The sequence below is a fragment of the Macadamia integrifolia genome, unplaced genomic scaffold (genome assembly GCF_013358625.1).
Source record: "Macadamia integrifolia cultivar HAES 741 unplaced genomic scaffold, SCU_Mint_v3 scaffold_22A, whole genome shotgun sequence".
Classification (NCBI taxonomy): Eukaryota; Viridiplantae; Streptophyta; class Magnoliopsida; order Proteales; family Proteaceae; genus Macadamia; species Macadamia integrifolia.
Window position 1 is genome coordinate 421,725 of NW_024870651.1, and position 15,398 is coordinate 437,122.

General features: G+C 37.6%; 2 protein-coding genes across 2 annotated transcripts; one reads left to right on the forward strand and one right to left on the reverse strand.

Annotated features, from left to right (window-relative positions):
- Nucleotides 1-740: 740 nt before the first annotated feature.
- On the reverse strand, nt 741-3,067 carry LOC122071464 (cyanate hydratase-like). The gene is made up of 5 exons (XM_042635822.1): nt 2,802-3,067; nt 2,231-2,302; nt 1,893-2,001; nt 1,490-1,518; nt 741-792 (listed from the first exon to the last, which is right to left on the reverse strand). The coding sequence occupies exons 1-5, from the start codon at nt 3,065-3,067 to the stop codon at nt 741-743; spliced, it is 528 nt and encodes a 175-aa protein (XP_042491756.1).
- A 4,423-nt stretch (nt 3,068-7,490) lies between these two features.
- Nucleotides 7,491-15,283, forward strand: LOC122071454 (BRCA1-associated RING domain protein 1-like). The gene is made up of 13 exons (XM_042635813.1): nt 7,491-7,693; nt 7,841-7,894; nt 8,004-8,074; nt 8,188-8,301; nt 8,415-8,872; nt 11,236-11,565; nt 11,767-11,867; nt 12,121-12,307; nt 12,462-12,568; nt 13,485-13,566; nt 14,047-14,212; nt 14,587-14,705; nt 14,805-15,283. Exons 1-13 carry the CDS (start codon nt 7,599-7,601, stop codon nt 15,138-15,140), a joined length of 2,220 nt encoding a protein of 739 aa, XP_042491747.1. The 5' UTR covers nt 7,491-7,598; the 3' UTR covers nt 15,141-15,283.
- The last annotated feature ends 115 nt before the right edge of the window (nt 15,284-15,398 follow it).

The following is a 15,398-nucleotide window of genomic DNA, read 5'->3' on the forward strand; positions in this document are numbered from 1 at the left end:
CTTTGCGAATCTGTTGTCTCCAAAATAAAATAGTTCTATGGTATCCGTTAATAGTCATCCACTCACATATTTTTCCCCTTGAAGTACTTCAGAGTTGTGTTTCATGATAGAATAACATGATCATGAATAATGAAAGACCAGAAGAAATTAGAAGTTCTATAATTGGTTGAACCTCTTCTGTATACAGGAGAAAAAGAGACACTGTCAAAACTTGTCTCCAAAAAATGGATAGATAGAGCCCAAGGAACAGGGAGTCATCCCATGGATGGAGTGACCTAGGAAAGTAGGCCCGGGTCTTTTCAGACATGAGATGGCTCAGCTCTATGGAGAGGAACCGGATCCCCGAAAGATATGCCAAAAAAACATGTCTTTTTAATAAGATATTTTCGTTGACCATTCATACTTGCCTTCAATAATCATACTTATTAGTTACTTAGGTGCCTATTTAAAAGATGTATAATCCTCCAACAAACTTCTTTTAAAAATAAAATTAAATTTGAAATCATTCATTTTAAAATACTAAAATTTTCAACAATACCCAATATGATTGAAAATATAAAACGAATAGGCAAAACTAATTGGTCATATTAAAATTAATAGGATGTATTCATTGCAAATATCTTTTGAACTTGAATCTACACTACGTTTGATAAACTATGCTCATGTGAATAAGATTTCTTGAACTTTTCATCATTGGTGTAACCAACCAACTTACTATCCACGTCCTACTTCTCTACCCTTTAGTAAACTCTTTCTATTGAGTGGACATTTTGGCTTTGTCCTCCTTTTATACTTCTCTTCTTTTTTTCTTTTTTTTTTTAATTCAACCATAAAATTCTCATTGTAGACCCTTCATAGCCATACAATATGCATCACAATTAACATATTCTCACCTAACCTGAGCCTTGACCGATTGATAGTTTTATAACTCATTATTTTGTCATTGTGTTGAATATTATCTTTCTCATCCAATCAGAATAGGCCCACTATGATGGTACTAGTCATCATCAAATGATTAAATATTTACCCATTGAATCTAATTTAAAGGATTTTCTATCATTAGGTTGGTGTCCATCTTCTTCACTCTTGAATCACAAATTTTAAGTCAATTCTTTTAGTTGATTTTAGTTTCTCACCCCAAATTAGGAAATCTAAAAGATTACAATGCTACATCATTTCTTCGTTCCAAGAATTGGAAAAGGATTAACATAATGCAAAAGATGATTCAATGGCCACATTCAATTTTTTGTTTGATGAAAAAATGAAGAATTAGATAATATAACTGCAAACAATTGCTGAAGTTATTGCCGTCAAATATTACATCTCTAAGACTCGATAGAATTTCATACAAATGTAAATGAGACTAAAGGGTTTTTACTCAGCGAAAGGCCAAAAATAAAATACATAATTACATTAAAAAGATAGTATTTCCATCCCAAGAGGCTTTATTCATCAAAAGATCAAGGGGTTCCATTAACTTTAATGCAGCTTTATCCTTGACACCATATCCTCGACTCTCTGAGAAGGTAGCAATAGTAGCAACAACAAAAATAAATATTAAGGGTGCATATCCAAGAACAAAAAACATGAATTAAGTTAATAATAATACTTTATTTTCTAAATTGATAAAAATCGAACCAGCCAGCATGGTTCCTGAATATTGAAACTATATTATAAGAAAAAAATAAATTTTCAATTTCCTTCTTTCTAGGGGAGGGGTGGGGGGGGGGGGGAAGGGGGTGATCAGGGGTTAGTAATGGGTGAGGGATTGAGGAAGATTTAAAATGAGCATCACCATGCACATAAGGAGTGGATCTTCAAATAAATTCATCAATAGAAAAATTTTAATAGAGAAAAATATATATGAAAGTAATGAATGAGGAATTACTAACCATCTCAGAATGTGGTAGATACTTCCCATCAAATGTTACAATAACACGATCTTTCCCATCCACACCTTTAATTTTGTCCACGGAGCTATAGAAGTCTATAGCTGACATACTATATATAAAATTTAAAAATAATAATAAAAATAATCAAATGGAACCCATCAAAAAAAGGGAGGGGGGGGGGAATCATCAAATGAAGACTTCCATTGATGGGATGAAAATAATTAAATTCTCCCTTTTCATTTCTCATGACAAAATGAACAAGGAAACATGAAGTTTTAGTAATGTCATGGATGGAAATCTATAAAATATTTAACCTAAACTTTCATTTAAAAACTTACATGCCATCACCAAAATCCTCATTGATGATCTCCTTAATGCTCTCACCAAAATGCATAACGGCTTCATTCAATCTATGGAATCAGGAAATATATAAGTCGACAGTTACAAAAACAAATAAATAACTTAAGGAAGGAGAAAGATATGTTCTCGGTGTATGGTAAGCTAGCAGACAACACCAATGGGGTACAAGATGTGATATCATACAAGAAGCATATGGTTCATTTCAAAAGGGGGAAGAAAAGATAGACATAGTGGATGCTCAGATATACTGGTGGCATACAAAAAATTTTCCCATAACTTAAATATAAGCCAAGAAAATGGTTCATACGTTTTTTTGGGGGGAAGGAGAATATAAGGATGTTGAACATCCAATGGAGGGGAGTCATATAAGCAACCTCTACTTGGACCTAGGCAAGAGTGCCACCACCATGCCAATAGAGGTACTTCCCATGATTCATACTTCACAAAATCTTTCTCCGCTTATCAACAAATCTCATGGATTAGAGAGAGAGAGAAACCCCCCACCTACATGCATGCATAGAGGATCAAAGTTTAGTAGAGATAACCCACCTGTAAATAGCAGGCTCGCTGATAATGGCAGGGTCGTAAGACCTCATAGGAGGATTCATCATCTCCTGGATGAGGTCGTCGGTGAGATCCGGCAGTGAAGCCTTAAGTTTAGGGACAGTAGAAGGCTTGAGTTGGGCCTGCCTCCGCAATAGCTGACCTACGTACACATTGGTCAGTCCTGTCTCCTCCGCAATCTCACTATGGCTTTTACCGGACTTGTGTTTCACAGCAAGAAGACGGAACACCACGCTTGCTTTGCTCTCCATTATTATTATTATTGCCAACTACAACTCTCGTCTCTCCTTTCTGCCTTTAGAAACACAAGTGCTTCAGCTCTGTGAGTGGCTGCTATCTCCCGCACTTCCACTCCTATTTAAATGGTTATTTCAAGGGATATTTTTCTACCTAAAAAAAAATATTTCTAAGGATATTTTTCTTCTGCCAATAAAATAAAGAATTTGGGGGGATACAGTCACCCAAAACCAAACCTAAAGGGACGTATTAAAAAAAAAAAAAAAAAAAAAACAAGGGATAGTCTATATGGTGTGGAACATGGGTGCAGGAGAATCGTGGAAGAAGGTCCAACCCTAGAGGATGGATCATTTGCACTTGCGTTCGCCTAGGCGTAGACGTGAAGATCATTGCTGTCCTTTTTGTTTCCATTATACTCGAATTCACCCTTTTAATGGCTGAAAGTGAGACAGGTGTTGGGTCTTCACACAGGATCCAATCTTCCAACCATGCATTAGAAACTCTAATGGAGTGTTTATTTCCATGTTAATCAAAAAAAGAATGGTTATTTCCATGCTTTTCCATGGTTATTTCCATGCTTTTCCTTTTGCACTAATAAATGAACTATACGATCCACCTTTTAGCCTCTTGAGGCTAAATAAAAGTTGGAAGGATATTGTATAACAAGTGGCATGGAGAGTGCATTAATGAGGTGTGGTAAAATGATATTACATATGGGAGGACAACAAGAACATTTCATGTGAGAATAAAATATAGAAACAAAGATGCTTGTGTATCTTATCCCTAGTAGCTCATAGACCTGAAACAGGTACAAATCACCCAAAATATGGAACCCTCTTTTTGCCATTTTTGTCATTTTTGCCTTCTGAAGCTAATTAAATGTCGGCATTGTGGTTTCCAAAAGGCAAAGAAATAAAAACAATAGAACCAAAATTAGTTCTCTTATCCATTTTACTGATGACAGTTTAGGCATACCCAACCCAGCCCAAAGTCAGGCTGGAATATCTCAATTCAGGCTTAGCTCCATAAGCTCAGCCCAGCTCAGCATGTGTATGGATCCATGCTTAATGCATTCCGACTGTTAATGCGCACAATCACATGGTTCTGAAATTTCAAAGCTCTATGTTGTTCCTTGGCAAATTTCGTTCTTGTTGAAATTTAATACATGGGTAGAGAATCGAGTGTGGATCAATCCGTACAATAATGGTTCTCATATTAGGATCTGATCCGCTCTCTAGAGAACTTGGGGTCTAAACCCCACAAAACTTTTAGACCTCATGAGTTGTCACATGGCATAACTAAGTGTAGATCTAGACATTTTCCATATGCTTGCTGGATTAGGAACCCACATCCAAGGAACTATTTCCTATGTAAGTGAACATATTTTTTAGTACTAAACAGAACACTGCCCAAAAGTGTTCCCCTGTGCCTACATACAAAGGGGGTGAAATGATTGCCCCACCCCTCATTTTCAATGCCCCTGCGTGCCCCTTCGTTGGCCCCTTCTCATGGTATAGGGGTCATGTAGCCGAGCAACAAACCCTTCCTCAAAACATAATTTTGAGTACTTTTGAATGATTCAATGTATACAAAAGTAGTACCTCCTCAATCCAGCTAAATGGGCAATATTGTTAAGTTTCAATGGTAAGATAGATTTATAGTTGTATTTTTTTTAATATTAGCTTAATATCTAACCAAATAAAATTATTAATAAAGCGATGGGACATGATCCAATTTCTCGGCCCAAGCCTTGTCTCCTTGATTTATCTTCTGTTGATGGTGTTTTTATTCTTTGGACAGATGAAGGGAACTAGTCCTAGGTTCAATAGGTGTAGATTTGTGTAGAGTTTCCACCTAGGGTTAAGGACTAGGGCATGTACATGTGTTTTCTGTATTGGGGAAATCTTCTCTCACTAGAAAAAAGAAAGTTTGACTCAATGATGAATAAAACATTTGGTCATGTGTTCAAATAATCTAGGTATGGTCAAGGTTATGTGATGGAAGCCATTAAGGTACCTAATGCCGCCCAACATGATGTCAATATTTTCTATATTTAAACTATTCTTCTTAACCATGTTTGCTTGCATGATTATTTATGATGATGATTTATGAGCTTATGTGCATGTGTGTACATGTGAATGCAGAGAGGAAAAAAAAAATGTGGGCAAGGGATGTCAAAACTGAATCTATATTTATAGGGACCCAAGTTGCCTAGTTACTTATAGACATTGAAATTTAGCAAGGAATCATGCAAATAAAACTGGTAATACCTCAAAGAGCGTGCATGATGGAAAATAAACATATTAACTCGGAGTAATAGTCAAATCAGTCAAAACCTCCATCAGATGTAAATATGGTATATTCTCATTGTTTATACCATAATTTTTTATTTGCAAGTCTCTCACAAAAATAAAATTTTCAAACTTTTTAATCACATAACTTACGCATGATATATTATTACTGAATAGTTGGTGCGAAAACCTTTCCAACGATATATGGATCGTTAAACTCGAATGACCAATTGCAAGATATCATTCCCATGAGTTTTCCCTCGAAAATCCTAATTATATATAATGATAATAAAATAAAATATATGGGTGTCGACAGACTTTTTCTAGTGAAAAATATTTCCCATCAGCAAAAAACCTGCTTCCTTTATCACAATTTACAGGGCTCCCAAGGGCTTGATGGCGACCCCAAAAAAATAAATAATAAAGGAAAATAAGGAGAAATTCAAAAAAGAAAGTTTCTACTCCACAAGTTGGGGCTCTGCCAAGATTGTAGCAGAAGCACCAGAAATCTGCTTAAGTCAATTTGGATTAGCGTAGAGCCAAGGGAGCTACGTATCCTTATCTTTTCCCTTTTCATTCATTTCCATATCAAGCATTGTATGCCATTATAATGTTAAATTAACTTAAGTAGATTTTCACATATCATATTTGTCATTATAATGTTTAAATTATTTAAATATGATTCTCATTTATTACCTTTACATAGTTATAATGCCTAAATTGCTATAAGTAGCTTCTCCTTTTATCTCATTTATGTTATTGACTGCCTAAATTGTTATAAATAAAACATATATACCGTTATAATCCTCAAATTGATAAGTAGATTCCTCTCCCCCCCCTTCTTTTTTTCTTTTTCTTTTTCTTTTTATGCCGTTATAATATCAAATTCACTATAGCTAAGCATAAGCATGTTTTTTCAAAATTTTCTTTTATATGTCATAACGCAGACATCGGTTTTGAAAACCGCATAGTTATTAACCTTAGCCGAGAGGTTGTCCAAAGAGCTATTTCCAAAATGAAACCATAATATACATATAAAAAAATGTTTAGATGTATAGATGGGGAATCGAATTTGAGACCGTGTGCTCAATCCACACAATCTCCAATTCGCCCTAACCATCTAGGTAACCCACGGATGGATACAAAATAAATAAGAAAACACTCATACACACACACTCACACAATGCGTACGATAGGGTTCAATCCCATGACCTCTTCCCCTGGGTACCAGGCTCCATAAGGAGAAGCTATCACCACTAGGCTATCCTAATATTCGTTTTTTAGAATATAACTTATAGAATGGTTGGATTACTTTTATTATCAAAGCCTTAAATCCAATAAAAATAATCTTTTCTAAAAGGACGACCTTAGACACCTCAGAGTTGTCAATGGATCCACAATCATCAAATAATTAGATTGAAAAACCAACATGCTATAAACTATCCATCGAGGGATTTGTGTCGACGAGGAAATGCCTCTAAAAGCTCACATTTTAGCATACTCTATCTTATTAAGAAGACTTAAAATAAGCTCACCAAACATAGGTATAACAATCAAAGTAATCCTTACATTTTAGAAATATCGGTGAAATACGTAGATTCATTTTTAAGATCTTGGAATGTATTTTCTGCTTTTAATATAGATATGGAACTCCACGATGATCTGATCCCTAATAAAGGTAATTTATCATAAAAAACACAAAAGCTTGTGAATCCTTATTCTAATACTCTCCACTCGCTAAGGTGCATACCTGGGTCCTTACAGTCATTGGAGGTGCACGTTAGGTATATATGGCCGGGTGGACTTACCTTCCCAATTGGCCTCGTAGCAAATACAAAATTTGGGTGCATGTTAGCAAGTAAAATAAAATTCAAATTCGGTGCACATTAGCAACGAGTAGCCGATAATTGAGTGTATGAAAAAATGCTGGTGGTTCAAAAGTGATATTCAGATCCAACGGATGCCTTCATAAAAAAAACTCTGCTGTGGATGATTTCTATACGTTCCTCACGTGGGAGTTTATTTTTCAAATCTCAAGTCCCGCTGCCGCGCGCGACTTTCAAAAGCCTAAGCCGCTCAAAACCGCCATTTTCCCGCCAAAGTTTCGGTTCCCGGGCTTTGCAATTGTAGTAGTTTGCATAATAGAAGCCTAAGAAAGCCTGAATGCCCGATCCGTTCTCTCTCCCTCTCTCTCTCTCTCTCTCTCTCTCGCATTCTTTCGCTCCTTCGAAACAATTAAGCTCCAAAATCGCTAATGGCGGATTCGGTGAACAGTGGTCGTTTCCTTTTTCTCAATCCATGGTTACTCCACTTGCAGAAAATGTGTCTAGAACTCAAGTGTCCCGTATGGTACGCGCGTTTAGTTTTGATATTTCTATCACTGGTTTAGTTTTATTTTTGATTGGACTCTGGATTATCGCTGATGTTTTCTAATTTGTGTAGGCGATTAATTTTTCCATTTTAATTGACTAAAGTTCTGTGCCGTTTTCTTTTCAGCTTGAATTTGCTGAACCGACCATTATTGATGCCATGCAATCACATATTATGCGGGTCCTTCCTTCTTCCTTTTCCACAAGTTGATTTCGTTTTGTGGGTAGTTGAAAATTCACTTCATAATTAATTTTGTTTGGGTCTTAATTTATTTTTCTTCATTTCCCAGTTCTTGCATACCAAGATCAACAGAGTTCGGATCCGAGTGTCCCATCTGCAGATTACCTTTTGTTCACAAAGGTAGAGTTAGTATTTCGCCTCCCCCCCTCCCCCTTTTCCCCTTTTTGTTTTTTAAGTTGAAATAATGGAACTTGTAGATCTTAAATGATGCGACTGAGGATAAGTGTTTGTAGATTTAAGGCCGGCTCCTCACATGGAAAATATTGTTAGCATCTATCGAAGTATGGATGAAGCCTTTGGAGCTAATCTCTTGCATTGGGTTCCTCAAAGTCAAATTGATCTGGCTGGTACCTTCATTCTCATCTTTACTTGGGAAGCTCTCTGTTATGGTCTATTTGTACTTAAAATTTGGTAATTTTATTGGGACATTGCTCTGAATTTTGCATTTTGATCTTTGTAGATGTGGGAAGGGCATTCGATCAATTCCCTGCTACGTTTACTGCTGTAATTGATGATAGATCGAGGAAGGAACCCATTAACACCATGCGAATGGGAATCTTTGGCTACCCACCCTCATCAACATCATCTTTGCATTCTAATGAATTAGTTCATGCTCCTCTACATCAATCTGGAGACAAAGTTGAGAAATCTAGAAGACCTGATGAATCATATGTACCAAATAATGGTGGTGCAGTGACAAAATTAGGCCAAACGGTGGGGGAACAGAGGAGGTTTCACGGTGAAGGAAGTTCTACTACTTCATTGCAGATTCAACAGCCTAGAGATGAGCAACTTGGTGTAAGCAGAGCTCCGGAAGAGGATTTGAATGGGTTCACACAAATATCCCATGACAGCCCACCACCTTTCGGCGATGGAAAGGATTCAGATGATGACAGCAGTGCCCGTGGTAACCAGCATGTATGTTACAATCAAACTGTGGCCTTAGGATTTTCATGCTCTGATTTTCTATATTTTTCTTTTTCTTTATTAGATTTAATTGTTCAATTTGAGATTCAGTAGCATCATTTTAATATTTATTGCTTATTTTGTGATGGTATGATTAGCTGGTCGTATTTTTGAATTTATTGGTTGTTTAACTGTATTTTCATTATTTCCAGTTCATTTGTAAGATTAACAATAAATTTATTTTGTAAGATTTGTTTCTAGGAGAAATTGCACCCAAATGATTGGATGGCATGGAGAAGTTGAATCAATGCTAGCCTTGTAATGCACATGAAATTTTATTGGCATGTAGTTCTTGGAATGTTTCTGTAATGGACTAATCCAGTCAAGGTTCTTGTAATTGAAATGGCAGCATTTGGATCATTCAAGTTTCAAAGGCAATCTCCAAAACCCAGCTGTTAGATCAAACACCAAGAAATACGAAAAATAAAGAGAAAATAGATCCGCACGACACAGAGATTTAACGAGGTTTACACACTAGGGTGGTGTGTTATGTCCTCGGACGAAGAAGAAGATGTTTCACTATGCAGAAAAGAGATTACACCTAAACAGCGGCGAGAAAACTCGCTCTGAAACCCTAGCTCGAAAAACCCCCTAAAATACAATGATTTTTTCAACAAGCAACAATACATTATATATATTTCAAGTCGCGGGTCGACCCATTAGGTCGCGGTCAATCATGTCGAACCATACGGGCTTGGGCCTATCGGCCCAACCCCTCTCCTTCTATCATAGATCTCAGAAAACTTTCCATTTGGGTCGCCATCAAAATATGTTGGAGCTGGTCAATCTTCAAAACAGGTCAAGAATTCGAGACAAACTTAACACCAACCCTCCAAACCCTAGTCCCCTCCTTGTTTGCCACCATTACCTCTTTTGAGTCTTCCTACCTGCAATTATTGACAGTCCATGCCCCTTTTGATTCCAACAACTTCAAGGCTCAGATAAAGCCGTCGTTTCACACCTCTAGAAGCTATCTGAGCTGAAGCAATCCTCCAGACGCTACCGCAAGCCCCCTCCTTCCCTCAACCACCCTGGATTCCTCATTGTTTCTCCTCTGGAAGCTCAGGTGGAGGAGAATCAATGCTTGCTCTGTTAGTTTATAGCTGGTCATCAACAGGTCGTAGTATGATATCAAACTCAACGGTTTACTCATTGAAGGAAAAGTTGTAGTAGTCCTCGTCGGCTCTAGCTCTCCTCCCATACCTCTACTTCTCTGGCTCTCCCTCTGCCCTCTCTTTCCACCTTCAGCTCTCCCCTCCCCTCCCTCTCCATCTCCAACTTTCCCTCCCCCTCCTGCTCTGGCTTCCCCTTCCTCTTAGTCTCCGGCACTCCCTGCCCCCCATCTCCCTCTCCCTCAGTTCTTTTGGAAGTTTTTGATTATTTTTAAGGAGTGAGAAGATGCTGCGTAATCAGCATTCAGTGGAGTGAATAGGCATGGATGATTCTCAACTTGGTCCGATTACTGAAACAAGAATCAGTGGTTGATGGAAGTCGGGTTTTGGATCCAGCCTATTCTGACCCGATTTCTGATTCATTGAACCATGAATCTAATGCAATCTCAGAAACGCTACCATACCATGTAGAGATCCCCTTCCCCCCACACCCCAAAAAAAAAATAAAAAAAATGAAGCATTATTCCATTTTAGTTTGTGAGTTCTCACAGGAAGATGCTATGCATAGCTAAGATGAAACTATTCATTTTGATGGATCCCAATATACCAGGAAACGAGGAATCTAGTGTCTTTTGGTGTTTCTTTATTACTTTTATGTGATAAATCCTATACCAAAATTCGTTGGGATAGTGTGCATGAAGGGTATCATTCAAAAAGATGAAATAGAACAAAATGGTCCATATTTTCATCGAGGCTCCGTTTCAGCATGTTATCTTTTCTTTTAGATTTTATCAGGATGTAATTTTGTACAGAAAAAGCGATGGTTGGAATCTATCTTTTAGGTAGTCATTGAGAAGTTCAAACTCTCTCTGATGGTCTTTGCTTATGGACTTAATAGCTGCATTGCTAAACCATGAATATGTTGTGTTTTGGGTGCCTTAGCCATCTCCTTTCTACTCTTGAGATGAGCTTGTAGAACTTGTCTCCTTCCATATTTTGGCCTGACAACATCTCAACAGGGAACTTTATTTTTTATTTGTAGATTACATTGCTAGGCTACATAATAACCTTCTTATTATTGCTTGGAAGAGTTCTAATCCAATACTAGTTGGCGATTGCATGCATTGACGTGATCAATACCTATTCAAGTATGAATTAAGGTGTTAGTATTTCTCACGAGTTGTAGGAATTTGCATTCTGCAGAATGTTGACAAATTCTTAGCTAAAAGCACGTTGAATAAGGAATTTGTGGATGGGTTTGTAAAAGAGATGGGTCAAGGATCATTAACTCAACCTGGAGAGGATCATGGTAGGGAATCAAAGAGAATGAAGTTGAACTATAATCCTATAGATTCTGATACAGACAATGGCACTCACAAGTCACCATTTTTGGATTCTGAGAATTTGATGTTCCAACCCAAACACAAAAATGGGTTATCTGCTTCGGCTGTGCAATTATCAGTCGGTCCAGACTGTTCAGATTCAAAGTCAACTGTAATATGTGCATTTTGCCAGTCATCTAGTTTGTCAAAGGTAATTATCTACTCCGGATAGTGGCTTCTTTTGTTCCCATTGTTTTCCTACAATACATCATCAATTGGTTTCATAAGCACCTAAAATATCATTTCTGTTTTAAAAGGATTGTTTTGACAATTAGTAGTAGAACATTTATGTGTACAATATCTCAGTACTCAAAAGTTTAATTTTAAGTCTTTTTAATGTTGTTTCTTCCAGCGTACTGGGCCAATGATACATTATTCCAATGGAAAGGAATTAGTGGCAGATGAGGCAGCTCAACCCAATATCGTGCATGTACACAAGAAATGCATTGAATGGTGAGCCTTTATCTGTGATTTCCTTGTTACCTAGACTATGGTTACAGTTTATGCTGTCTGCCCCTCGCCATATCAATTTTTATAGCTGTCTATCCCTTTATTTTAATGGTAAAATAATGTTTTCATAAGTTTATTATTGTTATATATCTACTGTTAAATGTGATTCCGATGCCTTCTATGCATCTCATTTTGGCTTTTTTCCCCTTCATATTACTGACCTTTGGACTGAATATGTATGATATTTGATTTACAGGGCACCCCAGGTGTATTTTGCTGATGATACTGTTCATAATTTGGAGAAAGAAATTTCAAGGGGTGCAAAGCTCAAGTGCAGCCATTGTGGGCTGAAGGGTGCAGCCCTTGGTTGTTATGCAGATTCCTGCCGAAAGTCTTTTCATGTTCCCTGTGCATTACAAATTGAAGGTTGTCGGTGGGATACTGTAAGCTATCTGTGCTCTTCAATTTTTATATCCTGAGCATTTTTTTTTTAATAAATGCAGAGTTTTTTTTCTTTTGATTAATTAATTTAAATTTAAATCCTAGCAAATATGTTGTTGGAGTTGTTCATGCTTGTTGACTTGTTGGCTTTCTCAGGAAAATTTTCTAGTTCTTTGTCCGACTCATTCATCAAAAAAATTTCCAAATGAGATCTCCAAGCTTGGGAAGAGGATGAGAGGTTTCCATGCTTCAACAAATCAAATGTAAAAATCTCATTTTTATTTTCATTTGATCGATTTATATAAATGCTTCGACAATCTTCAGTATTCTGCCTTTTATTCTTTTAAATGAATCTGTCAAAATGTGAATACCATCTTTTTTCATTAGGTTTTGTTTTACTGATTTTTCTTAAGATTAGAATGATGAAGCTGGTAAGATGGTACCCATTGGGCCCTTCTCCCCGAACCCTGAGTTGCAGCCAAGTAGCTGCAACCCCTGGTAGCAGCCAGGGGAATGGAATCCCAGTGGTAGGGGTGAAATTTTTCACCAAGAGAGGGTATTTTCAAACCTGCCCCTGGGGTTCTATTTCCTTGGCTACTACCAAGGGTTGCAGCTACAACCCAGACAGCAGTGAAATTTTTCCCTTCTCCCCCTTTCCCCTTTAGAATAGAGCATAAGAACTGGTAATTTAGTGTGGACATATTGCTTATGTATGTGTAGTTATGATCTCATCCTTGCTCTGTACCCCCACATCCCCGCCTCCCACCCCCACCCCCCCCCCCCCCCCCCCCCCAAAAAAAAAAATCTCATCCTTGCTTTGTGGTTGCATCTACCGCTTTTTCCATCTGTAGCACTGAATCTGAACTAAGTGATGGACTAAGTGTTACTCCTTTCCTTCATTTTTCCGTTAGTCCTTTCTGTAATGCTAGTAGCTAGCTCTGCCACTGATGGTGAATGGGCAGGGTGCCCTCATGTGCCTATACTTTTGTATGTGTAGCTGGTGTGTATTCTTTAACTGCCTACAATATCCAAGGTTCTTATATCTATAATATTTATGTGTTCTGTTGCATAGATTTTGGCCTTTTGAGTCAGCAAGATGTTCTACCAAAAAAAAAAAAAGGAGTGACAAAGATGTAATCTTATGGTGGACTGTATAACCCTTTTTTTTTTTTATTCCAGAAATTCAAGTCAATCCATCAACACTGCTGGCAATCCTGAAGGATGGGTTTTATGTGGATCTTCTCTCTCTGTTAAAGAGAAGGTAAGCTGCAAACAGAGTTGATATCTGGGTTTTGTAAATGGGAACTTGGTAGCTGTTTAGTAATTCTTTTCAGAACACTGAGAACCTAGGGCCTAGGCACTGGTTTAGATTGAAGGAAGATTTTACCTTTATTTCATTATTTTGTACATTAAAAAGCAGTAAGAAGCTTGCTGCATCATTGGTCAAGCTGTTTGTTGGATCTGGTCGTCTCTCTGCAGCCTCTTAAATGGGCCTGTAGTGAGGGGTTTCACATTTACTGTAAGAAATAAACATTAGATTTGCATTGTTTGCATGGATCCTTGCTTTCGTCCTTGCTTGGAATTCCCATGTAGTTGACCCCATTAAGTTGGAATAAGATTTTGAAAGTTGTTTGTCCAAATGCTTCTTAGATTAGTTTTTGACCTCTGGTTCTCTAACAGCTCTGATATGACTCAGTTGCAATGGATCAGGTGACTTATTCTTTTTGTTACTGATGTGTAGAATATTTTGGCCAAGTTTGCAAAAATGATTGGTGCTACTGTTGCGAAGGTTTGGAAGCCAAATGTCACTCATGTCATTGCAGCCACAGATGAGATGGGCGCCTGCAGCAGGACCGTGAAAGTCCTTATGGCTATCTTGCATGGAAGATGGGTCTTGAAAATGGACTGTAAGCACTCTTCTTTTGCTTCTCTAGACTAATGCCCTGTAGTATTGTTTCTTCTGTCCAAGTCCTTTAGCTAGTCATCTACAATTGTTTGGTTCTGGATCTGATCCTAGACACCATACCCTATTCTATGTCCTGGTTTCTTGTTCTGCCTTGTGCGTTGAAATGGTTTTAGCAAGTGCGCACACAAAACCATTCACACTATTGGAATGTGGCGCTTGGGCTTTACTTTCTCTTATTACTGGTCTTTCTTTCTTTTTTTTTGGCACACCAGACTGAAATGTTCTATTATATGTTTTCACTATGTTGTTGTGTTGATCTCTCTAGATTTTTTTGCTCCCTTTGTTTAGTATTGCAACTTCAATTGCTCCTTGCAGGGATAAAAGCTTGCTTGGAAGCTTTGCAGCCTTTGCCCGAAGAGCCGTATGAAGTTGAAAGTGACATTCATGGTTGTTGTAATGGCCCCAAAAAAGGCAGACTTAGGATGATGGGGAAGGTAGGCCTCTCTCAATGCACACATTATTGCTTGTATCACAGTGAATTACAAAATATATGTGGTTAGCTAAGGTCAAATATCTTTGCAATTCCTGTCTAGGCACCAAGGCTATTTACTGGCCTGAACTTCTACTTCTTTGGTGATTTTGTGCCATCATACAAGGAATGCCTTGAGGACTTAGTGTTGGCTGCTGGGGGCACCCTACTTAAGACCAAGGGCATGTTACTCCCACAAGATGTTAAGCAGGCAACTACCTCAACCTTCATTGTTTACAACCATGACGCCCCGGAAAATTGCACATTGGCAGAGGAGTATATGGAGTGTAGATTCAAAGAAGCAGAAGATTTTGCTGCTGAATTTGGGTATCAGGTCCTTGGGCATACATGGCTTTTAGAATCAATAGCAGCTTGTGAGATTCAGTCTCCTATTTGCTAATCTGAAAGTGCACTTTAATTTATTGAATAAGGGGCATGTAATCTTTCTTTTCCCTTCTGCTTAATATCTAACTGTCATTTTTTAATTATACTTGACCTTGAACATTCTAAGGTGACATTTATAAATACAGTAAATGTTATTCATGGGTGCTCTGAGCTTATCTGTGTTGAATTATCCAAGGTTCTCCAAGGTCCTTAGACTTGGTTGATGTGGGATTATTCCTTAATAATCTGCACCATCCATGGTTTCAACAATATA

Coding starts and splice junctions, on each gene's coding strand:
- LOC122071464 (XM_042635822.1), bottom strand. CDS start 3,067: ATGGAGAGCAAAGCAAGCGTGGTGTTCCGTCTTCTTGCTGTGAAACAC. Junction 2,002..2,230: donor GAGGATTTTGGTGATGGCAT/GTAAGTTTTTAA, acceptor TTTTATATATAG/TATGTCAGCTATAGACTTCT. Junction 793..1,489: donor GATATGGTGTCAAGGATAAA/GCTGCATTAAAG, acceptor AAAGAAGAGAAG/TATAAAAGGAGGACAAAGCC.
- LOC122071454 (XM_042635813.1), top strand. CDS start 7,599: ATGGCGGATTCGGTGAACAGTGGTCGTTTCCTTTTTCTCAATCCATGG. Junction 8,075..8,187: donor ATTACCTTTTGTTCACAAAG/GTAGAGTTAGTA, acceptor AAGTGTTTGTAG/ATTTAAGGCCGGCTCCTCAC. Junction 8,873..11,235: donor GTGCCCGTGGTAACCAGCAT/GTATGTTACAAT, acceptor TGCATTCTGCAG/AATGTTGACAAATTCTTAGC.